We start from the raw sequence: 26,295 nt of genomic DNA on the forward strand, positions 1-26,295 counted from the left end.
TATCGAATCTTGACTCGATAAATGTAATACTGGAATATTTTCAAAATCAGTCTGATCGATATCAACAAGTGGTGAACCATCTTCAGCAATCAATAGCGGCATAGAGCTCATGATTATTAAGGTCTGAGGAATGATATGTGATAGCAATAGAATGTGGATAGGAAAGGTGATGATGTTACTGAGACCTCACCATTTATAGAAGAAAATAAACTAGCGCATGCGCTCTTTCATCAACTGGCACATGCGCTCTCTCACTAAACTATTCACGCATGTAACAATCTTTGTCATTTAAGAGGAAAACTTTGTGTTGCATGCATGTATTTTTAAATGTTAGAAAATAATACAAATAAATTCAAAATATATATATATTTATTAATAATAGAGGACAATAACGATAATAAAAAATGAAAAATGTTAATATGTCTCTGTGGATGTGGAACGTTCTTTGACTCTATTCCTCAATAGTTGTTGCTCGTGCGTCAAACACCAACATTGAAAAAAATGGATTCTCCTATTGGGGTAGAGTTGACCAACCTTCTCACACAGATCCCAAGTACTTCTACATGCATTGCATACATGATTCCAACAATTCATGGAATATGTATCACAACGCAAACAACGTTGCAGTGGAGTTGGAACGGCAGCACAGATACCACAAATATTTCTACAGATACCTATATTGTTAAATATTATAGGTTCGGAACACTTCAGACACTGTAACTGTTGTTGACGATAATCCGATTTTGTTCGCTTCGGTGGATGAGAAGGAGGCGATAGTTGAATCCGCAACACGCAATCACTACACATACCAGTACATGGATTGATTGAATCCTTAGGTCTACTTATTTGACAAAAGTAGCACACAATAGCCCCTGCAATCATCATTGGGTAGACACACACTTTTGGTTTTTCATTCCACTCTTTTGGAAACGGCATTTTACTAATTCGATTAGAAATATAAAGAGATGACTTACAGAAACTCTGAATGCTCTCTCCTATACCTACGATCTCTATTTATACAAATCAACATCATGTGGAAGTATAGTGGGATAACTTCTCCTACTATTCCACTCTAAACGAGTCAAGTGGGAGTCGCATCACCTCCTATATAAGTTGACTTGCAAACCTAGAGTTCATTCATTCACTCTCTACAACTGTGAGCAAACAACAACAAGATGAATTCTGCAAAAATAAATGCTGCATTAAATAGAATAGCTGCTGTTGATGAAAACAATTGGATAGACGAATCAGATGATGAGGATGTCAATGTTCCGCTAGAGGAAGTAATAGTTGAAGCAGAAGATGTTGGAGTCGATGAAGATGAGATAGACGAAGTTGAAAACGAGGCCAACCAAAGCGACGAAGATGATGACGTGATGGAGTTTGAGAGGGTCATGGATGAAGAAGGAGATGATGAAGGGATAGAAGCTGACACAACTGAAGGTGATGGTGCTATGAGGATCGGTATGCGAACACTCAATGTCAGTGAGACACTGGAAGATCCCTTGGATTTGTATTGTGCATTGGATGCATACGTATTGATCAGCACAATAGATGGAGAGAACAAAAAACTATGTTGGTGCTGCTTTCGGTTTTATTCGCATAGAAACAATAATGGAGGGTGGTATGCCCATGTCAACACCCACAACACTGTCTCAATTATGGAAATGGGACAGAATTGGTGTGAAGCTTGCGAGAGGCCACTAACAAACTTCACCCGAGTATCTACATGTATTATATGTAATAATGTCCAACCTGTGGCACAATAACCGTGGACCTACTGGTCAAAAAAAAAACAACAGCCCTTTTCAGGGCTACATTATTCACACAAACAGTAGTTAGTTGTATTAGTATTCATAGATTATGTGACAAATGAATACTTTGATTAATAAAAGTCTAAGTTGGAAATTTGTTAGTCTTTGAATATCTATACATTATATGACAAATAAATTACTACTTTGACTGAAAAGTCGAAATTTGGAATTTGATAGTCATTGAATATCTATGCATATGATGAGTACTACTTTAAATGAAAGTTGAAGTTGGCATTTGTCAATCATTCATATGCATATAATGATGAATACTTTCACATACATATATTTCGTTTGAGATTATAATGTTAACATAATGTTAACAATGGTATGAATCTGTTTCTGTTTGAAAGTATAATGGTAGCTCTGAAAAGAGCTATTTTTTTTATTGTTTCAGTCTTTAATTGTAGCCCTGAAAAGGGCTGTTATTTTTTTATTAATCCATGCAATGATATGGACTAACGCTCCTCATCATCAGAAACAATAATTATGGTATCGTCATCTGAATCAGATGATATACTAATGATATCATCCTCATAGTAGTCATCTGAATCAGATGATATACTCATGATGTCGTCGTCGTCATAATCAGCTGAATCAGATGATATACTAATCACATCATCCGCATTATTATCGTCAACAGCATCTATGTCGTCCTGAATACCTTGTTCCACTCGTTCTGCGAAATCATCAGGAAGATCATAGATTCGCTGCAGAAATTGAGCGAAGGTTGTACTCAAATGATCAGACGTTGAATCTATTTCATGTACTTGGATGGGTCCTGTACTCGACATTGTGGAAGAATGATATAGAACTGGGATTGTTGCTATATTTATATTGGAAGAAATGAAATGGAGGGGGTGAAATGTAGAACAGTGTTTGAGATTCGAAAACATCAAGAATGAAACTCTGAGCGATTATTAGGAGAAATTCTAGTGATTATTATGGAAAAAAAACTAATAAGAGGGAGAGGAAGGGAGGAAGACACTGCCCCAGCCTCGCAGTGCCTCGTGTACACCAACCAAAAAGTGTGTACTCCGTGGAAGGAAAGGAAAGGAAATGATGGACGAGTAGATGATTATATGTCATCATCGGAATTGAGGACATCATCATCGATTAGGATTGGGGATGGCGGAGGACTATCCTCGATGAGGATAGGGGATGGTGGAGGACGTCTAACGTCAAGCTCGTCATCAGCATCATCACCAGAGTCGTCGTCGTCATCATCGTCGTCGTCGCTACTCATTGGGACAATGTCATCATAAGCAGGGTCCCACCATCCGTCAGGATCTGGATATTCCGAGTCATCCAAGTGTCCTTCGTCACTGCCAGTGACATGCTGAACTTGCATCCTGATGTCGTGATCCCGGTATTCGTATGGCGGACTGTGGGGTTCCGTGGTGGAAGAGACAACCTGTACCTGGCTGTTATCCCAGTAATTGAAGTTGTACCCCTGATCCGGGCAGCTATAGGGTTCGGAGGTTGAATCGGGTTCCATCTCGATGCTAGCTGATCAACTGAATGTTTCATCAGATGATTTCTACTTTTATACTTTCGAGAGGGAGTGGGAGAGGAGTGGAACATTGAGTAGGGGTAAATTGTAGTGTGACATAAGACATATTCAATGAGTAGGGGTAAATTGCAAAGTGACATAAGACATATTCAATGAAAGAGATACTTGAATGGATAAAATACAAATGAAATATACTTGTCGATTTCACTATGAAACATGTCTATTTTTTTATTTTTTAAATTTTCTTCACATGAAATTATTTACAAGTGATTAGAGAACACAAAAATTGATGTGAGGTATTTGTCTAGAAGAACTTGGAATTGAAATAAAAAAATAATAATGATAATAAGAGGAAGTGAAGAAAAATGCTCCAACCATCGCATTGTTCAATGTGTACCAAACCAAAAAACAGTGTACACCCTTTATTTCACTTCCTTTTCCTTTATTCAATATAAACTTAACAAATATAAACTTAAAACTACCATAATTAAATACTCCTAACTAACCTAAAACTAATCTTACATTTACACTTCATCTACAAAAAGAGTGTCCATAACTGTCACTACTTTTTTGTACAGCTCTATCGAAGAGGTCTTTGCTTTACACCTTTCCTGCAGAGATGCATAATTCCGATCTATTTCGGCCATTTCCTTTTGGAGTTCCCTCCGTCGGTTATCCATTTCAGCCATTTGTCGCTTCATGGTAACCAACTCGGCCTCGCTAGATCGGGCAGCTCGTTCTGCTTTCTTGCATCTCTGCAGAAAAACACTCATCTTTTCACTAACCTCTCCGATAGGCTGTGGCACCAACACCTCAGGATCCGCCGGTGTCGCTGGCAGCGGTGGTAGTCGCGTCACCAACGGCGACAATATCACCAACTCCGGAGAAGGACTCCTCGGAATTTCCACTGCTGCTGGTGCTGCTGCTGGTGTGGAGGCCCTCTTACGAGAGGTCGAAAAACTACCTGCATAAGGATTAGTCCTATTGCAAGTAGCTCGGTACTTTGAAATAGGACCAACCTTTGCTGCAGGTCGTTGGCAAACCTTCTTCACAGCCCTGACTTCCTCCTCCTCCTCGAATAAGTCAGGGCTAGAAGATCTGCACCTAACTCGCGAACGCGAAGTGGTTGGCTGGTCAACCGTCACCGCTCTCGAAGATGCTGCCTCCTCCTGGTCAGCGGACACCGGCAGAATAGACGCCACAGCATTATTCACCTCCTGTGTATTGGTTGCCATTCTGAAAAAGAAGAAATAATACAAAGTTAGTTGATATAAAAAATAACATTCCTAATTTACTTACTCAAATATCAAGTTGGTCGTTGGAACGTACTGCCTTGTTGTGGAGTGGACTGCTCTCGATGAGATGACTTCTCGAACTGAATGTTGTGGAGTGCTCTCCGGAGGGTATCGACTTCGATGCGTGAGCGGTGGGAAAATGGTGGGAGCGCACATGCGCGATGAGGGTAGGGGTGTACATGCGCAAATGTTGGGAGTCGGGGGGCGGGGCTTCGGGGAGGGGAGGGGCGGGGCTTCGGAAAGGGGGCGGGGCTTCGGAAAGGGGCGGGGTATCCGAAAAGTTGGTGGCGACGGGGGGGGGGGGGGGGGGGGGGGGGGGGGCGTGGCCCTAACGGGCCCCGCCCACTGCCTGGGCTCCGCCCAGGTGGGTGGGGCCTCCGGCCCCAGGTAGGCGGGACATCTGGAGAGACATCTACGCCCTCTTCGCGCGCGCGTTCGTAACATAATATGCAACCGAACACCTAACCTAACGTATTAACGTATTAACGTAACCTAACCTAGTACGCTAACCTACCGCTATGCAACCGAACACCTAACCTATCGTATGTATTAACGTAACCTAACCTAGTACGCTAACCTACCGCTATGCAACCGAACACCTAACCTAACCTAACCTAACCTAACCTAACCTAACCTAACCTAACCTACAGTAACTATTAACCTAACCTAACGAGGGAATACTAACCTAACACCTAACCTAACGTAAGTATGCAGCTAACCTAACGTAGCTATTAACCTAACCTAACGAGGGAATACATTCACCATGTTGGTTCCATTAATACATCATCAGTTGGTTTTGGTTTTGGTTGTATTATTCTATGATTTGGATTAATGTTCAGTCCTGGATATCCCAGTCCACCTGATGATGATGGCCTGACTTTATAGTTTCTCTCCAAAACTTCTTTATGGTTTTTCTCCAATACTTCAACTCTCTGTTCCAGTACATCATACTTTTTCATTGTAGTCCCTGTTATGTTTGACATAGCATCAAATTTTTTATTTGTAGACGCTGTTATGTCAGACATTTTTATGTCTACATCACTTGTAAGTTTGTCAAATTTACGAGTGAAAGTTATCCGAGCCTCTGCAATTTTATCGTTAAATGCTTGCCGGGCGTCCCGAGCAATATTGCCTATTGTGGATTGTATTGCAGCTTGTAGGGCTAGAAGTATAACTTCCTTTGCTCCATTAATTTCCCCCTCAAGATATGATACAGTTACACAATCACTCTTGTCAATTGGTTCACTTGTATTTTTCAATATTTTCCTTTGCATGTCATAATGACCATCTTTTGTTAATTTAAAACCATTCCCAGGAGGACCTCGAATGACATTACCACCCCATTTTCTTTTTCTACCAAACTTATCGATTGTTTTAGACATTGTGCACTCTACGATGATTCTCTTCAAACTGATATTTCTGTCATTTACATTATACTATATATTGCAGTAATTGATTAGGGAAATAGAAATAATACAAATAAAATTTTAATCATTTTATATTCATTACAGTAATACATATACATACATACATAATACATTAATATCACATTACTTCTATCATATATTATTAATTATAAATGGCTACATAAATATCAATATTGAATTTTCCGGTTTTGAAGATATTGAATGATATTTCAATCATTGATCTCGGCAGATAATAAATTAATCAATTGATCCAATGGAGTCTCCTGAGATTGTGATTGTTGAATAATATTACTTATCCAACGAATGTTCTCATTTGGATCGTTTTCATAAAATTCAATATCATTATGACCCCAAGGAAGAGTGTGGGTAGTATTCGGAATGATAAATCGTTTATCGTCGTGATATGATAATGCAACTTTATTTTTTAATTCAGTATACATATCATGTAACACGCTTCTAAATGAATTCATCTTTCTGAATATCATACCACCTTGTTCGACGATTTTTTGATAATCTTCGCATGTCAATTCATTCTTTATTACAGATCGTTTAACCCCTTTGGCTTTCTTAAATTCACCATCAACAGATTTCACATAATATGCTTTAGCACCTGTACCATAAAAACTCATGATTGGATCATTTGGAAATTCATCTTTGAAGTTACCCAAGACTGAACTTGTTACTGGAATATTGAATTGGTTAACTATACTGTAATTGGATGTATCAAATCTACTTATGTTAGTTTTTATGAATTCATAAAAATTTTCTGTGTTTACTTTAAGAATGAGCGAGTCGGTATCTGTGTAAAGTAAAGAGACATTTTCATCAAAGTGTTGTTTGATGCATCCATAGAAAAAGTCATACATGACTGTTTTAGATAATTCTAATATGGAAAATCCCAAATATAATGGTTTATCGTAATGAACCTTCACTCTACCCAATTGAATGGCAACGAAATTATCAGTGAAAATTGAACAATTTTTGAAATTTGGTTTGGCTATGAGAGTGCTGGCACCTATATTTTTCTTTATATTTTCCCAATGTGTAACGAGTCTAACATCAATTCGATTATCTACATTCTCCATTGTCTTTCCATACACCGCATTATTCATTAGTTTATAGAAATCTTTAACAGATTTGTTGTTAGACCTATTACGCATTTCAGTATTAAGATCTATATAGGGTTTCATCCAGCATGATTGTTTGAATTTCAATACTCTATGTGTATTCATTACAATCAATCCATTTTTGACAGCTTGCTGTAGATTCCTATAATGAACAATATATTTTCTTTTATCATTCAAATTTGGAATTAATTTGGGAATTTTCGATTGTGTACGAGGTGGTATTATTTTTTCGACTAAAAATGGAAGGTCAGAATGTTTATCATGCAACTCTTGTGGATAATGAATGTCCACTTCAAATACATACCCATACGGACTATCAGTACTCACATCCATCACATCGAGATTAAGAATTTCATTTGGTGTCAACCATGTAAATTCACTTGTTGGTAGAGGTTGTGACATACTGTGACCGTATAGATTTGTTGCATCTAAATATGTAATGAATGTGGAAGGTTCGTTGGGATTATAATTGGGTAAAAATCTATTATTTGCTATATGTTTCCTCTCGCTACATTGACTAATTCCACCTCGTATACCTTTTTGAAAAAAGTGAATCATATCAATGTCAGTTAGTAATTCCAATTCAACATTAGTGAACTTCAACATGGCATCCCATGATAATCCAGGTGCAGTGTAATATTGTGCCGGATCTAAGTTATATATCTCTAAACTTGTGGTGCGGAAGTTTTCAAAAATATCACATAGTAGCAATACATCCGACTTCAAATACAAATCAGAGTATTCCCCCAAATTCTGACACTCGAATAAATTCCAAACTTTTCTAGCCCTATCATAATCAGTTTCCGATATATGTTCACAATTGAGTGTGTCATAAAACTGATTTTTTGTCGGAAGTAATGGATAATTCAATTTGTCAATGTCATCAACAAAACTATATGGAAATACACCTTTCTGTCTCATCAAATTGAATTTCTCAATTTGTGGGAAATGTTTGTGCATCTCCAAACATTGATCGGAGGTCAAGTTTGCACCCAACTTCTCCAACGAATTAGTCATAAATTTATAACTATCGATAAATCTCATTTTGAGATAATTCTTCCTAACCACACCATCTTTATCGGTATAGCTGTGTGTAAAGAGATGCTTCGTGAAAGATATATATTTCTCTTTAGTTTGCGGGATAACATCAACTTTCTCTTTATTCCTATACAATTCTTTTATGAATAAATGACAATCATAACCACTTAAATTATGAAAAATGATAGGTATGAAGTTTGGTATTTTGAAATTTAAATTACATTTCGAGTGAGCGGCATGTGATCTTTTCTTTCCTGTGACATGACAATGATCTCTTACTTTGACGTCACCATCAGTAAATGCTTTATTACATATACCACAAGTTCTGGCTGCAACAAACTGTTCTTCTTCTTCGACAGTTTGTGTATCCATTGGTTTAGGGTTTCTGAGATGATTTTCATGTATCTCTTTCAAATCATCTTCAATGCTACTCACAAATTTCTGAGCTGCATCTACACCCCTATATGTAACAAATTTTGTCAAATCATCATTATATGAACACTTTATCAAATAAGCAAATGAATATGGGGCATGTTTGAATGTTTTAATCGTGTATGAACTTCCAGGATTTGGCTCATTCACATGAATCGGTTTAAGCACTGATTCAAAATCAGCATACACTACAAATGGCACCCTCATTTGCCTCTCAAAGTTTTCAAACATTAGTTTATTTTCCGCAACCATTCTACCATATTTATTGATCTTTAAATTAGTAGTTGGTGTTGTGGTACTAATGTGATTACAATCATACATATTATGACGTAAAAGCAATCTCTCATCAGAAAAATATATCAAACATCCGTCACAAAAATATTTTTTCTGTCTATGAGCTGATAGTTGATTAGAAACTAATCTTGAAAGATCTTTGATCCAACAATAGTGACCATTACCGGAGTCATCAGTTATAAACAACAAATTGACATGTCTCCGGAGTCTTCTCTGTGAGTATCGCAATGGACCAATCACTTCATACTTCATTTTACCCTTCTCAAATGTACTCTCTAAACCGTAAACATTAATTGAAATATCATTCCTATCTTCGAATATTTCGATACTCTTATTATTAACTTTAACCGGAAAATCCATACCTGTGACATCTAAAACAGTGGAAAAATGTGGATATGACGTAAGTTCGGACACTCGACTATCTGCAGGATATAATGCTGATGTTATAGCCCAAGCAAAACAATATTGATCTTCATTACGAACATTCACAACAGCTTTCTTCCATTGAATACATTGAGGCAGCTTCACATATGAACGTCCTTCCAGTGGACTGTATTTATTAATGTTGACCTCGAGAAACAATATTTTTTCACAAGTCCAACCTGAATTATAAAAAAAAAAAATATTACTATTCAATCTTATTGAAATTTTTAAAAAATAAATACCTGAGTCACGATCCTGGAACTCAGTCGTTTGTGCCACAATTACATCACGGAATCCATCAAAAACAGCATTCAAATCTGAAGATTGGTCCACTATTTTATTTTGGGAATTAAATGACTTCGTGTCCCTCGAATCATCAGTCTGAAGAATATAATTCCCAAAAACTTCCATATTCACCTTGATGCTTTTATGGATCCTGATGGCTGATTCCAGTAATTCAATGACCTTCTGCCTAATCTTATTGAAAAATGAAATGTAGTCACTGGTTACAATCGAACTCTCCACCCTGTATGTAGCAATGCGGCAATTGAATGCATTCGTTATAATTTGAACACCGTCAGACAATTGAACACATGCATTATTTTTATGACTCATGGTTCTTCGGTGAGAATTCACTTGGCTCATAGGAATTGTCACATTACAACAATTGCACGTATACATAGGTGTTGCATTATCCACTCTCACCCGTTTCACTGCAGGCCCTCCTTGGCAACTCTGGAGCTGATGCCGACGAAGATTATCACTACGAGTGAAAGATTTACCACAGTCACAGGAATACATTTTATATAATAGTTCTCACTAACTCACTTGATGTAAACTGACATAGCCAACACTCGTACGCTTCTTAAATACACTCTGATAGGACCCGTCAAGACGTCATAGCCAACCCCACTTCTCAACTACATGCGCCAAGATTACCTCCCAACTGAATGCGATAACAGATGTCGATATACGAGCAAGCAGTGGTCGTTGCGGTCTCGGAGAGGGTAGACGCTAGGCAAACAGTCCTCGGCTGCCGTTGTGTCACCATCGATAGCGGGGCTAGAGCGAACCTTCATCGCTTCAGGAGAGGTGAGGGCAGACCGATGAATACGCATTACTCTGCCACACGTCGTGGAGTGAACATGTCGCTCTCTAGCCGTTGAACGGTTATTGCTGTGACGTCACTCCACTACTAACTTGGTGCCCTAACACCGATGGAGCATTTATTACTTGGAGGATCTTCGAAGTATGCAGACGTATGTTTGTACATAGACAAACAAGCACATGATGAAACCCTGTACCGTGCATTCTCCTACACACACACATAAACACACAAAATCTCATATGAAAAAAAAATCTGAACGATCCATGCACCAGACACTTCAAGGTCACAATGCCTTGACTTCACTGCACAACAAAAAAACTTCACCAAACAACAACCAATAAAAAAAGCAATTAATACGTCATAGTGGTGGGGGGAGGCCGAGAATCAGCTGTAAACAACTACTATTCATTTTCGTTTCTGAGTTTGAAGGTCCAGTTGACTGTGATAAATTTAAGTCCAATGCAGAATCTGACGTCTCAGGAACAACACTTTTCACATAGGTATTTAAAGCCCCTTCATTTGCTTTAATATTTTCCAACTAAGCCCTTCTCTTATTACGGTAAAATGCCACACTTTCTTTTACTCTTTTCATTTTTGATGCTAAAATAAAAAAATAGTAATGATAAAAGTTAGAGTTACGAAAGAAAATATCGAACATTTCAAAAACAAGGTATATTTCACACCACATCTCTCTATAGGCAAAAATCTGAAAACCGTAATTGTGCAATTCAAAAAAAATTGTACCCTGATCTGAAATTCGGTTTTCATTTTTTGTGGAGGACGGAGGTCCCATATTGCTACCTTCTTGTAGTTTTAAATCATTTAAAAATCAGCTTTCGTACTTAGCACTTTCAACCCTTCTGTTGAAAGTGGTCGGTCGGTAGCCAAGCGGTTCGGCATGGGTGCCTTGTTCACCCACTCGAATTGACTGCTGTGTTGGTCGGTGGTTCAAGCCCTAGTCTGAACGATCGATCTTCACTTGCTATCGTCCAACCGTATTAGGAATCACACGTTAAAAGGTAAGACCTCGTTAATCCTTACCTCGCACAAGTTTCGACTTCTAAGGACGACGTTCGTAGGGGTGCGACAGCTGGTTAACGGAAAAATAGATTTTGAACAGATTTTTTTTTTATACTATACAAATTTTGCAATTATTCACAATAAAGATAGCCAAAGAAAATAGATTTCCAATAATAAAACTTAGTCACATATACTTAAGCAAACGAATTGAAACCCAGAACACTTGAAAAAAAACGTTCGCGATGGTCACTGATTAGTTTCACATTGAAAACAGAGTACAATCTCCCGATGAAGACGATATGTTGTTTTCCCATTTGGTGCCGAATTATTTCTAGGATCAGAAGATTTTTTGCAAAAAAGAGCGGCCACAAAACGGAATGTTCCGGTTGGTTTGTGGAAAACTTTTTCGGAGAAAAATACAGTCAAATTCCGAAAATAATTAAGATTTTTTTTTTCTTCCTTGAATCAACAGATTTTCCGGTAACTGAATTCGTGAAGAATGACTACATTCAACCTCCACATGAAATCACTCAGTAAAAATGAATTCGGCACAAAAATATGTGAAGCGTCATAATGATTGAGTATCTTGATTACAATCACTAACGAGGTCCCGGTTATGTTCATCAGCGACCAATAACGTCATTTGATAGCGTCGTATTTCGTAATGAACCCACAAAATCGAGTTAATGCTCCAATGGCGGATATCTCGACAGTGAGGGCGGATGGAAAGTAAAATCCACAGCCATGAAATACTTCCGTTCCACCTCAATCCGGGTGGAGTTGTGATTGACGCGATCTTTGTCACGTCAGGGCCGGTTATAACGAGGGTTTCCCCTAATTGTGCGGGTTATCTATGGATTTTACGGACGTTACATTCATCAATGTTATTGAAATTTTCTGAGTGGCATAAAGATATCAATATTAAACAGAAGAAGTAGGTTCTACTAAATCATTAATTATTTTTGGAAATATTCAACTGAAAAATATAGGGACAATCGTATCATCAATTGAAGAGAGATTATTTGGAAGATGTTTTCAAATTTCAACTTATGATGTTTGTTTGAAGGTGGTTAACAATGCTTCGCTGTGTATTTCATTCAAATTGATTTGAAATCTCTCGACTTTGTTTTTTGAATTCGGAAAAGGACTGCGATGCAAAATATTATGGACAGACAAAAGGGTCTATCGAAGTAAGATATAAGGAACACATAGCGCACTTAAAATATGGAAGACCTGAAAAATCAGCAGTCGCCCATCATATTCTGCAAAAAAACCATTCCATAGACTTCAGGATTAGTTAGACAAGTTAACAACAATAGGCAACTAGATGCCTTTGAGAGTGTAGAACTAAGTAAACACAATAATATTATGAATAACGATGACGGACCTATACCAAAGAGCATACTATATAGCTTGTTAAAATAAAATAAAATAATGTTGTTGGGTTTACTGATTACAACATAAGGACACATTGCATAAATAAATTTGTATAGGCAATAATTTGAAATTCATTTTTATATAGCTGAAAATTGTTTTATATAAACATATATTGTGAAATAATAGATAAGGCAAAATTGTAAAATTGATTTAGGTTGGTGTACCTGTATGGTTGGTACGCCTGGATGGTTTACCTGTATGGGTTACCTTTATAGCATGAATAGGATTAGCTCGCACTAGTTTCTAGTTTTATTCTTCTTCTTTGAAGATGATCACTTGGTGATCGAAACACGTGTCAGGGTGTTCAAAATAACGATTTGGTGTTGGAAAAACACTCCAGTAATATTCATTACTACACCAAAGGTTCCAAACAGTGCCTCATGAGTTCTCATCTCGTGTTAATAGTTCAATTTTTTTTTTGGTTGTTGCTTGTATTTTATTTCTTTGTAATTTCAGTTTTTTGCTTAAATTGATCGTTATTTTTCAGCCAACTTTTTTTATTTTTCACAGATTCTTTCGGGGATTTCAAATCAATTTATATCATAGTAGACAATGGAAGTCCGAACTAATGAAATTCAACTTATGATCTTCAATATCGTAGACAAGAAATCATATATACCTAGTATAGACGTTTTTCGTTAGTTTGGACTTTTGGACCATTGTATAATATAATTCTATGATTCGAAATCTATGAAATAACAAACTGAATTAGAATGGACACTTGAAAGGTCAATCATATTCAGTGATAGAACGTGAATTAAATATAAAGTGAAACGAATGGAATAATAAAGATACAAAATAAAAATGTTAAGTCAAGATAAATGGTACATGTGTTTCGACGTTAATTACTATCAACGGAAATATTTATGCTCCAGGAAAAAAGTTTGAAAAGAACATGTATTAAGAAATTTAAATATTCAGTTTGCATCTGTAAGAAACATATGTGTTCGATCTACAAACCTCGGTGGACAGATTCCCTTGATTTGTTGAATATTTTTCTGTTCTGAATTTTTTTTGCTTGGAAGTGGTTGACAATATTTCATAGTGTATTTCATCAGTTGGACTTCCATTGTCTAATATGATATAAATTGATTGGAAATCCCTGAAAAAAATTAAAAGGATTAGCTGGTTTGGAATCTCTTAATTTATTATTTGTTAATTTTCTTTTTTTGTAAATAATTTTTTTAATTCTGTCAGCTCGTGTTAATAGTTCAATTTTTTTTATTTGTTTGGTTGTTGCTTGCATGTTCTTCAGTGTAATTTCAGTTTTTTCTTAATAAAATATTGTTGTTTTTCAGCTAATGTTTTTAATTCTTTCAGATATTTCAAATCAGTTTATATCATATTAGACAATGGAAGTCCGAACTGATAAAATACTGTACTTTTTTATTTCTTATTATCGAATGTGAATCTTTCGAAGTGATAAATTCTTATGAAAGGATGATACCGCTTTGTAACCTATTGACTATCCTTCGTCGCATACGTCAGCGGAAGGTAGACTTCTCCTCTCTTGTAGGACAGAAGCGTAATGTTTGGTGTGCGATCATATTCTTTCATTATGTGAAACGTAGCTCAAAAATGTCGATACTAAGTTTGAGTACGTACATTGTTGGAATCATTATTCAATCCTACAATAGTAACAATATATGTACATACAAAAAATAGTCAATGGAATGTGTTATTATTAATTGACCTTGTACTGCGTTATTATATTCATACTCAATACGTAGAATATTATTTCCAAGAAGAAGCATGACTAAGCATCAACCGTATTTTACAAATGTCAACATGCTTGTCGGAACCACATTGATTTTACCCTCAATCTGATATGAAAACATATGTAAAAACTAATTTTCAAGTTGAACGGTTTTATTGAAAAATGTACTGAAAAGTAAAGGATAGTTCGGAAGATCCTAGGCAGCAGTCATTACACCACTCTCCTCAGCAATTTATGGTATATATCAGATACAAAAATAATAGAATCGTTGGGTGTAGCGTAACCTGAGTAAATCTGTAAATACTTCGCGATTTTATTTTTTTATCTTATCAGTACCGTAGATTACTGAGGAGAGTAGTGTGATGACCGCTACGTAGGACCTTCTGAATTATTTCCACCCATTTTACTTCTGACTCATTTTTTACTTATCAGTTCATTTTTCAATAAAACCATATAACCTAAATATTGTTTTTCGAGATTATAGTTTCTAATTTTTATCCACCTCAATGCCAGTAGTTCTCGGGATTTAATAATATTTGGTCTGAACTTGGATGGTGTATCGCTAACGACATATCAGTTTCAGCCACCCTAGCGCCACAAGTCCTCGACACGATACAATATCTTGACGACTTGGTTGGGAGTTCCGCTAGTATTCCGATTCTGAGTTCACGAAGTTCTCTGTATAGTAGTTGTGTATATAATAGTATATAGTAGTTGTGAAAAAATATGTAATCCGCCATTTTGTAGCTGCCGGCATCTTGGATTCACAATAATACAGAATGCATAAAATTGTATTATCATCAAAACTGAATGTGTGTACCAAATATCAGATCAATATGTCAACAGCGAGGGGTCAAACTCCAATTACTAAATTTGACCTACATAAATAAATAAACACACAAACAAACAGTGCAAGCTAAATAAAATCATTTAAAAATCAACCATTACCTTCAATCGTTTGCATTTGGTGATAATCGATCCCCAGTTTTTAATTAAACCAATCAGACTCGGGGGAATATGCGGGAATATTAATACATGGTTGAAACCCTTGGCTCTACGTGATTTATTTATGGGGAGAAACGGATAACGAAATGAAAGATCCCAACAGAAATTTTTGACAGGTTTTTCTTCTCGTGAAATATGTTGCAGGGATCCTACTAGTGAACTCTGAAATGGACAAAATGTCAGGTGACTTAAACATAGACAAATGAAATCATGCTCATATTGGGTTTCCATTATATACTGATATTCAAATCGGTTATTGACTATTCTTTATTTTTTTATATTTATAGAATAAATGACACAGCTGTCACCTTATCGTTTGAAAAGACCTCGTATAGAAATATTGTACTTTCAATTCCTTGCACTTCCACAAAAAATATCTGATGATAATCATAATTGTGATTATTGTATCCTTCTGTTTTTCACCTTCTTTCACAAGTTAGGTTAGGTTAGGTCCAAAGTGAGTGGGTCTATTCGACCCTCCACCGCATCCCGTAATGTTTTTTTGTGGCTCTCACCTATTCATACTCGACCAAATAAACCCAGCTCACTAACGAAGCCGATTAGTTGTATGATGAGTGGTGGAAAGTCATCTTTAGTTCAATCAGGTTGCAGTCCAGCTCCCTTACCCTTTCAGCTGATTATTCAGGTCAGATGGAGTATGGCTCTGTTGAACTCTAAAAACTGATTCGGTCCCCAGCGGGGCAGGCACAAAGTATGTGCTATGCTGTTTCATCATTTTCCAAACAGGGGCGATACATACTGTCTTTCGACAGTCCGAGTCTCTGCATATGATGATTCAAATGACAGTGACCTGTAAGGAGGCCTGTTAGACATCGTAGTTCATCCCTACTGTAGTCCAACAACTGTTTGTTATCAATCTTCGAAGGATGAAAAAATGCCTTGGAGTGAGCCAATCCTGGAAGATCCACGGGGGCTAAAACCAGACATGGTAAATTACCAATACACGATGGTGGTTAAACCCATGATAGAATACGCATCTCTGGTCTGGTGGCCAAAGATGAAGCAAGCGACCGCCATCAACAAACTAGGCAAGGTGTAAAGACTTGCATGTTTGAGAATGACGGGAGCAATGAGAACTACCCCAACAGCTACATTGGAGACACTTCTGAATCTACCTCCTTTACACTTTGTGATAATGGGGAAGGCCAGTATGGACCAATTCAGACTGGAAAACTCACCGAACTACAAAAGATCGGACCGAACAGAAATTTCGGAACAAGTGGAGGAGCACATATTGAATATGTGCACGGACCACATGACACCGAAGTACACCTTTAACACGAACTTCACGACCAAAATCATAAGCAATGAAGAGTGGAAGACCATTAGTCATCCCGAAAACATGTTTGGAAAAAACACCTGGTATACATATGTATCGAAGGCCAAACATGGAACGGGAGCTGGAATATACCGAGCGGATAGAAATTTAAACTACAGCTATCCGCTAGGACTATACACATCCGTCTTTCAGGTGGAAGTGTATGTTATTTTGCAGTGTGCAAGATAGCATACACTTCCAGGATGCCAGGGTATTCAGGAATGGCCTGAACCAGCTCTGGGCGTATCATTGGTACGAAACCAGATTAGGACATGGACCAATAAGAAGCAGAGAGAGTACTGGACAAAAGTTCGTGGCAACAAACACAGTAGAACCTTCATTAGGGAACCGTCCGAGAAAATAACCGAAGAACTACTTCAATATAGTAGGGATCGGCTCAGAATAATTACAGGGTTACTAACCGATCATTGTCCGCTTAGAGGACACCTGAATAAAATGGAAGTGTACAATGAAGGCCTCAGCTGCAGATTATGCAACGAAGGGATAGAAACAGCTCTACACATCTAATGCAAATGTGAGGCACTGAATCACAGGAGGCAAGCAATATATGGACGCACTAATAAACGTCCAGAAGAATATGAGGAACATCCAACACGGAACCTGTACAAACTAGTACAGGGAACGAAACTGATGAAATGGGTGTCATGAGAAGAAGTCAGACAGCTTCCAAGGTACAAAAAAAAAGTAGACAAGAGCTTTCAACGCCGCTTGACCGTTCGAGGATATTTTTATTGATTTGTGTATGAGGTTGGATCGACAATTGAAATACGTCTTTTTCAGTTACGTATAAGGTATATTCTCTCGTAGGTTTGAAATGATTAACTGATTAGAGCCCAGTTGGAACCTGATGTGTCTGAAGTATGAAATGGTAAGGAGATATTTTGGATCGTGTTTTCGTGAACCTCTCATAGTAAAAATTACATTGTACTAACTGTATTAGGGGGGGTCCATTGATTTCGAAACAAAAATTTTCCATGATAATAGTGAAACGGTTCTGAAAATTGAAATGTTTGTGAACAATATATAATTATTTCCATGAATAGTGTTGATAATTTCATCAATTAACGGGAGAGTTCTTTTATAATTCAAAATGAAAATCAGACGTTTCTCCAACGTATCAAAAAAATTATTTCCAGGATATTTACAGGATTACACCAACCTAGTTATGTGAAACTAATTAGCGAAATTAGTTTCACATAACATACATTTAGGAAACGGTTGGTATAAGTCATAAATCATGTTAGGGTTGTATTGACAACAACAAATATTTACTGAAATCCGCAAATTTACTCATAATCGAAAATCAAACTGAGGAAACTTCATGCACGAAAATGATATGAGTTAATAACAACCCTCTTATTACTGTCGATAATCTAAACAGCCAATTTTTTCTTGTTTACTCAATAGGATTTATTATCGTTGCGTCTAGACCAGCTTAGGCTATGATCGATAATAAACGCTGAAAACGTTCATATAATTGATGTTCGTAACGAGCTTATTTGACGGTGTTCACGAAATTTATATAAAATGGAGTTTGGGTAACTATTCCAACTTATTAAGAGAGGAAGTTGTTCACTCTCTGGGAGGAAGTTTGTAGAAATAATGCAGTCACTGCGGTAAACATCTCAAAGGGTACATTCGCTTCAGAAACATGGTGGGATGTTTTAACAAACGAGATTCTAATGAAGCCATCATGGCGGTGTCTAGTGGGTCGAGTGAACAATTTTAAGTAATTCACACTCGGCCTGCAGGTGTGGCTGACGATGAAGAAAATCTAAAATATTTTTCTCCATTTCTATGACTTGGAAATGTGTTTCATGTGGGATTTATTTATTTATTACCCAAACAGGCTATTTCAATCTAATTACTTGGATGAGTCAGGAGAATCACAATTGTGTATATAAAATATTGTCTATGTCATACCTACTACCTATTAATCAATGCTTAGAATTGTAGGAGATGAACTGAGTTCTAGATATGTGGAGATGTGAAAAATCAGTCTCATATACTTATATTCAATATGTCTCAATTAGTCAAATACTTGTATTCAATATGCAGTCTAAAAAATTCTTGCCATAGAGCTCTCGGGGTGGGGTCCAGTCTAAATCAATGAAAGTGTTCAAATTATTAGCTACTTTGAGAATGAAAACCGTGGTTATATCAAACATGAGGGTAGAACGTGTACGACGAGAAGGAACGTTAAATGGAATCGCGTTAAGAATTTCTGAAGAGTTGATTTTATTATTTATTATTTTGTGCAAAAATATCATACATTTCAAGCTCCTTCGTTGTTCCAAAGATAATATTTTGAATTCTAATCTCAACTGATATGTTCTTACGGTCTGGGTACATATGATGCTGTTTCAAGTATAAATGTGTCATTTATTTATTCTAGAATTTTTCCAGTTCAAATAGATACGTATGATACTCCTCGGACCTAATTAAAAGCAAATTCTAGTTTAGGCCTTTCTATAGAATAATATAGTAATATAGTAACAGAGTAATAGTAACAGTAATAGAGTAATATAGTAACAAATATAAAAATTATATCTATGATAGTCAGTAATGTCAACTTTTACTTTTTAGACAACAGATCAATTCAATTAAATTATTTATCAACTATCTTTAGAAGGTAATCACAAATTATTATTTTATTTACGGTTCTCATTTCGTGGTACCATCACTGTTAATTGCTTTCATTTTTGTATGTTTGCGTGCATTATGGAGTGGTGCTTGTTGGTTGAGTTAGAGTAGCTTTGAGCTAGACTTCGCCAAGGAGTACCAGAATCTCCTGTAAACTATTTTCATTTTCAAATATATCTTTGTATTGTTTTTTTTGTATTATGAATAAAGCCGATTTATTATTATTATTATTATTAATTGTATGTAAACTCAAAACGCATGATGCCCGCCTGATCACAAAACCCAGAATTCTATTGGCAGATTTTACATTTTTTTTCATATGACTAGAAAATGAGAATTGTGAATTTATAAATTACTCCAAGATCTTTGACTTCTGTTTTTCTTGCTAGGACCTCTCCATTCATTCGATACGCAAAACTAATTAGTTCTTTCATACGAGTTATTGAGACTTCCAAACACTTTTTCAAATTGATGCATTGTTTATTCTTCTGATCTCATTCCATAATAAAATCATTATCCTTCTGGAGCCTCATCCAATCTCGAACTGTTTTTACTTGTTTGAATAGCTTCAAATCGTCAGCAAAAAGTAAGCGATCTGAAAATTGAATATGAAATGGTAAATCGTTTATGGAAAGCATGAACAGAAGAGGTCCTGAATTCGAACCTTGTGGAACACCCGAATTAACCAAAAATTTCTCAGACGTATTTCCATCGTATCTGACAATGAATTGTCAATCGGTTTGTATTGGCTTATCTTTTCCAAGAGTAGGTACATCATGATGAACCTGATCAAATTCTTTATGGAAATCTCTGAACACAGTGTCCAATTGTGAGGTTGATCGAAGGAAACTGAAAATGAATCTGTTGTTAATTGAGAAGTATTGATAATTTGTTATACTCTGAATGCTCAATTATGGTTATCAGTATGGTCAATTCAATATCTATAAATAAAAATCTATTACGTTTATTTTATATTGTTGTTGAACATAGAATAAAGAGTTTGCAATCAAATTTATTGAATTTCTTGAAATATTGAGCTGGGCCATACATTTCGATAGTGGAAGCAATAGCGGAAGAGAGCCTTGACTGTCTATCAAAGATGTACTTAAGACGGATAATAATTTTCGTTGGGATGATGAACATTGTGTATTCTACTCAAGGAATGACGGCACTTTGAGGAGGGAAAGAAGAACAAAATGATCGGAGTACAATGCACAGAAAAGAAATGACTGCGTCTCAAAGACAGTCATCAGGCTACCGATAATTAATGGTAGAGACAGATTTGTGACACTTGCACAACAAGACACGAAAGAAAGCACATACAACCGATTAGAGAGGTGATAAATGAGTGGCATTTTTGCAAGAAGAGATAGAGTTCAGAGTCTGTCATACTGGATTCAGGAACTTTGACAGCGGATTCTGAAGGACTGGGACTGAAGGACAGAAGCTAGGAAAGGAAATAAAAAAACACTTGATGTTTATGCTGATTCATTTCAAGAATCATAACCACTGTAATGTTGAAGTTATTCATTCATTTGATTAATGTGATACATAATGCATTGATCTATTAGGATTTTTCATTTGAATTTCCACCTGGACAATGAGTTCATTAGTGATCGAAGAGAAGTAACGAGTTTCATCAGAATTTAATTCTGTTATAATATGGAAATTTGTACAAGCATAATTGATATGAAATTCGTAAATCAACCTTCTATCTAGACTCATAAATAACGTCAGTTTATACTTCGAAAAATGTTTCGAATTGTCAAATTATATAATATATAAATATGAAGAGGATGTTCTGTGTCTCTGATGAGACACAATTTTTCATTTTCGATCATTTATGAGTTATATTCAGCAAGTAACAAAATCAACTATATACATGATGATGACGACTGGAAGCCTCCGGAAAGAAATATTCTAGTATTCACCTCAACACGTCACTATAGTACATGACTGTCAAAGTGATGCAAGTACAATTACATCAATAGTGCCCTTATACCCTTTCTTTTTGGTATTCTCTGTGCCTACGATTTCTCAGTATTTTTTCAAGAGCAAATGGGTCGTGAGTTAGCAACTGAGAAATTAGACGTTGAAATTATTTCTAGTTGAGGAAAGGGCGCCATTTAGTTTGAGCTCATACGTGACAATTTAGATTATATATATATAATTAATCAACTGATAAATCAATTATAATTAGAAATAGATGAAGTATCAAGAAAAGGAAGAATATTGTTGAGACTTATAATATCTTTGAATGAACATTTGAGATATATTATATGTATTATTATGACAATAATTTTTTTTTATTTATAAATACACCTCGTAGGAAATCAATAATAAGTAATTACCATAGCATTCGCATACGTATGTTCAGACTTCACACCATAAATAAATATTTCAATGATAAATGATATATGATCTTCCAAGATTTGAATGTAACTTTTCAAAGAAATGAAAAACGAATGTCACACCTTGACAAAATCATCTGCAAACCTGATAGTTGAAAAATTGAGGATTCTATACATAAACCATGTCCTAGATATTGATATTGGTACTTCAACTTGGTAGTCTCAATAAATCTGCTTACGTAAATAATTTTTAACGTATCAATGCTCTATTCCAATATTTTCCACGAAGAATGTTGTGTGAAATAGGAACACAAAAAAAGGTAAACGAAAAGAGACCTGGAAGTGAAACGAGGATTCATAACAGATTGACTTGAGTAAAACAAGGAAAGCTTACCTTGGATTTTGTGTGGCCTCAAAGTGAGATTTATTGTTTGACTGGTAAATTTTCGTTTTGAGAGCACCGGCAATTTTGAAAAAATTTTGAGTGTACCTACGTATTTTGATGCGTAGATTACGAATCCGAATGAAAAAAATGGCGCTCTCCCTTATTGACAAATTTACGGCCCTTCAAAGTTCAGAAAAGGGCAACTTTTCAGCCTTATTTTCCACAAAACAAACTATTCAAAAACACAAGCATTTATTCACTAGGTCACCTTTGACACTTTCCACTTCAATAATGAACAGTTTTCTTATGAAAAACTAAATTTAAAAGCGAATGCTTCTCCTGGTGACATTCTTCTATTTTTAGGTTAGTTACTAGTGACATTTCAGAAAAAAGCAGTTGGTATTTGCCGCCGCCTACTATATCAAATTCGTAATACACCACCGGAAACCAATTTACGAAACATATGAATAACTTTAGGAATATGGACTGCATCAGTCGTACCAACCATGCCATTAATGTTAAAAACGTAAACTACGGAGATATGTAACCAGAAAGCAGCTCCGTATATTTTTTAACATTTTTATTGGAAACATGTTAATTATTGAAGTGAAAAGTGTCAAAGAAGGAGGAATAAGGTGTAAAGGTGACCTAGTGAATAAATGCTTGTGTTTTCAAATATTTTATTTCGTGAAAGGCTGAAAAGTTGCCCTTTTCTGAACTTTGAAGGGCCGTAACTTTGTGAATAAGGGAGGGCGCCGCTTTTTTCTTTAGGATTCGTTATCTATGCATGAAAATACGTAAGTGAGTACACTCAAACATTTTTTTCAAAATCGCCGGGTGCCCTCGAAACGAAAATTCACCCCATGAAATATATTAAATTCAATAACTTAAAATCTATTGTATGCACTCAACAGTTTTTTGATAATTCCTTCTTCGAGTCTGGGAAACAAAAGTCCTCTTATCAATTCTCGTGTTCTCCCTCAGAAACAGTAGGTAAGCAAATACGCAATGGGTTTAAATAAAAAATGAGATACCAGTGAACATCAATAGTTCGAATTGGATCATTTCAAGGTTGGGGTATGGTTGACTGAATTCTTTTATTATTCCTCAAATGATTCGAAGATATAGAGACTTCTGTTATGTGAAAAGTGGAAACGTGTCGCATAGTGAACATTCCTATCACCTATTGTTGATTCAGCTAAATGTAACATTTTGTTGGCTGTCTTATTTGATCTTCTTTCAATTATATCTTCAAGTAATCAACTGTGACAAATTGAATTATTACATCCTCTTTGCGTACATAAACTTTATTTCACTTCTTTTTCAACACAAGTATATAAAATAGTATCCAATGGAAAATTGTGTCTGAACATGTTTCGATGAACATAAAAAGTATACCGAATTTTCATGTTGTTGTAGTTCATTATAAAAAGCAACAGATCTATCTACCCTCATCGTTTCATGCCATTACCTTCCCTATGTTTGCCATAATCATTTCGATTTGGGACAGTTATGCGGATATTACAGTTTCGTCTATCTGCGAAATTTCCCGCTTTGCTTTAAACGACATTCATGAAGCGATGATGGGTTTTTCATTGCCCACTTTATGTATGGTTTCGGAAATATGAGAATATATATTCAGAATTCCAAATCGGTTTCAATCAAATAAGTCAGTGAGTATATTAAACATTATTGGGACTCTCCCAGACTTCACACTGGTAGCTATATTTCTCAAGGTCATACTGTCATATCAGCTTGAGAATAATAATCATGACCATGATAATGATGACCTCAAACGAAATACTATTCACAACTATCAATTTCGTATTCAAAATTGGTCAGTGAATATCTATCTACCAGAAGAAAACACGGAACAAAAATGCAACTCCAACCTTTGAAGAGATCCGTTACGTAGAACAAAATCACAGCCTTTGCATCATGCGTGTCGAATCGGCGTGTGTGTGAGGCTGTTTCAATTCATTTTATCGACCAATAGTTGTCATTTCATGATAATTGTATAGTGTGAAATGCTCAAAGTAACAACTGAAATAAAATTTGATCGGAATCAGTATCGAATCGCATATCTTTGTTATTAGCACATTATATGTAACCATTTCTAAATTTATCAGAATGACTTTCCTTCAATGAAAAGTGAAAGTAGTCAGTGATTTTTTTTTGTTAAATCTCAACAGAGAGAAACAGCGATTCCGATGAAGATTCCCCGGCTTCGTAGGGGCCGCATCACTGCCGCCGACTGTTCATTTCATCGTAATTTTCCAACAGAATTACACAAATTATCATGAGAGAAGAATATTTATCTTGCATCACTTCGCTCATTGGAAAAAACCGTTCAGTAGTTTTTGGGTTTATCGCGTTTAGATGAATAGATAAAAGGACGTTGTTCTATTAATATTATTTCACTTGTCAGAAAATACCTATACACAGGCCCATTAGTGATATCTCGAAAACGGTGAGACCTGCAAGGTTGGTTAAATTGGAGAGGAGTTTTCTATGTCGAAGAACATGAATGGTTTCTTTCCAGATTGAAAATATCAATCATAATTTTTTAAATATTCGCTAAAACTTTAGTTCGACTGATATCAAAAAGGCAGGGAAACTTTCAATATACAATCCGACGTTTCGTTCATTTGATTTCATCATCCACTCATTTTTTTCAATACGGACCTCTAGTCCTCAATCTTTTGAATTTATTATTGCATTGGCTACAGAAACCAAAGCTTGGCTGTGTTACTGACGCCATGGAAAGATTATTTTGTCTCTGATTGTGAATTGATGATGAGATGCACATCCCATAAATGTTATTGCCTAAGTGAGTTGTGTGAGTGTGTTTTAATAAGCAGAAAAAGAAATGATAGCAATAATAACATCTGAAACAAACACTAATTGTAATGAAAATTGAAATGAAGTAATTTATATACACAAAAAAATTAATGGCGCAATAAATTATCATTAGTCGCTTCCGATGACATAGACTCATTGAAAAAAATCGTACTAATTCTCATTTACTAAAAAAACCGGATACTGATGAGTTTTATAGATCGTGAAAGTTTTCCTCCCAACTGAAGACATAAATTTTATGTCATGATCTGTACATAATCTCATACTTCCATTTCATGCTCCTGCTTTCTTCTTGGCTCACTTTTTCGAAAGCGTTTGCTACTAATCACATGTGGATTCGAAATCTAATAGAAAAAAGTTAGTATATTTATTATATTTATTCGTTACCGTTAATTTTTTCTCTTCTAAACTGAAGATTTTTTGAAACACTAAGTAGGCAATCATTAAGTCCACCCACTATGGAAACATACCTCATCTAATCCATGTCTATCTTCAAAAACCCTCAATTAAACATGAATTTACTAAGGACTGTTCAAAATCTGTTTTTCCGTTAATCAACGACGCCCTCATACGAACGACAAATCTCAGAAGTTGAGAAACTTGTGCGAGCTAAGGACTAACGAGGTCTTACCTTTTAACGTATCATTCCTAACACGGACTGCAAAATAACATTGCACATAACAGAAAAAAAACGTAGAGTAGAGGAGGAATATACGATCGATTTTGTTTCACGCCTGCAGTGGTAGCGTCCACAGTAGATCCCTCAAACACAAGAAGGAGAAGATAGTGATCTGTGATTGAATATTGTTTCCCATACCACCTCTTGACTTCTGGTGGCTTCTTGAAGGAATTAGTCTGAAATTCAGCACAATTCTACAAGTGGAACGTACACTAATAGCTGCTGCTGCTTATGCTATACCTCATAATTATTACATAACGTACTAACCCCAACTTCCAATGTGAACCTGAAGTATACTTGACGTGCATGGTGAATTGTGGAATCTCAACTGAACATTCGCTCACAACTCGGTTTTATCCCAAATCGTTTGT

At 36.0% G+C, this 26,295-nt stretch overlaps 2 protein-coding genes across 2 annotated transcripts in view; both read right to left on the reverse strand.

Moving 5' to 3' along the window:
- Positions 1-26,295, reverse strand: part of LOC111509803 (neuroligin-4, Y-linked) — a 783,062-nt gene that overhangs the window by 537,369 nt on the left and 219,398 nt on the right. The gene's annotated exons all lie outside the window — the stretch shown is intronic.
- On the reverse strand, positions 3,849-5,063 carry LOC141486344 (uncharacterized). Its single transcript, XM_074184150.1, has 2 exons — positions 4,624-5,063; positions 3,849-4,560 (listed from the first exon to the last, which is right to left on the reverse strand). The coding sequence occupies exons 1-2, from the start codon at positions 5,061-5,063 to the stop codon at positions 3,849-3,851; spliced, it is 1,152 nt and encodes a 383-aa protein (XP_074040251.1).

The sequence above is a fragment of the Leptinotarsa decemlineata genome, unplaced genomic scaffold, assembly GCF_025532065.1.
Source record: "Leptinotarsa decemlineata unplaced genomic scaffold, Ldec_3_MD MMD2_tig00026354_RagTag_RagTag, whole genome shotgun sequence".
Lineage (NCBI taxonomy): Eukaryota > Metazoa > Arthropoda > Insecta > Coleoptera > Chrysomelidae > Leptinotarsa > Leptinotarsa decemlineata.

Coding starts and splice junctions, on each gene's coding strand:
- LOC141486344 (XM_074184150.1), bottom strand. CDS start 5,063: ATGTTACGAACGCGCGCGCGAAGAGGGCGTAGATGTCTCTCCAGATGT. Junction 4,561..4,623: donor ACGACCAACTTGATATTTGA/GTAAGTAAATTA, acceptor CTTCTTTTTCAG/AATGGCAACCAATACACAGG.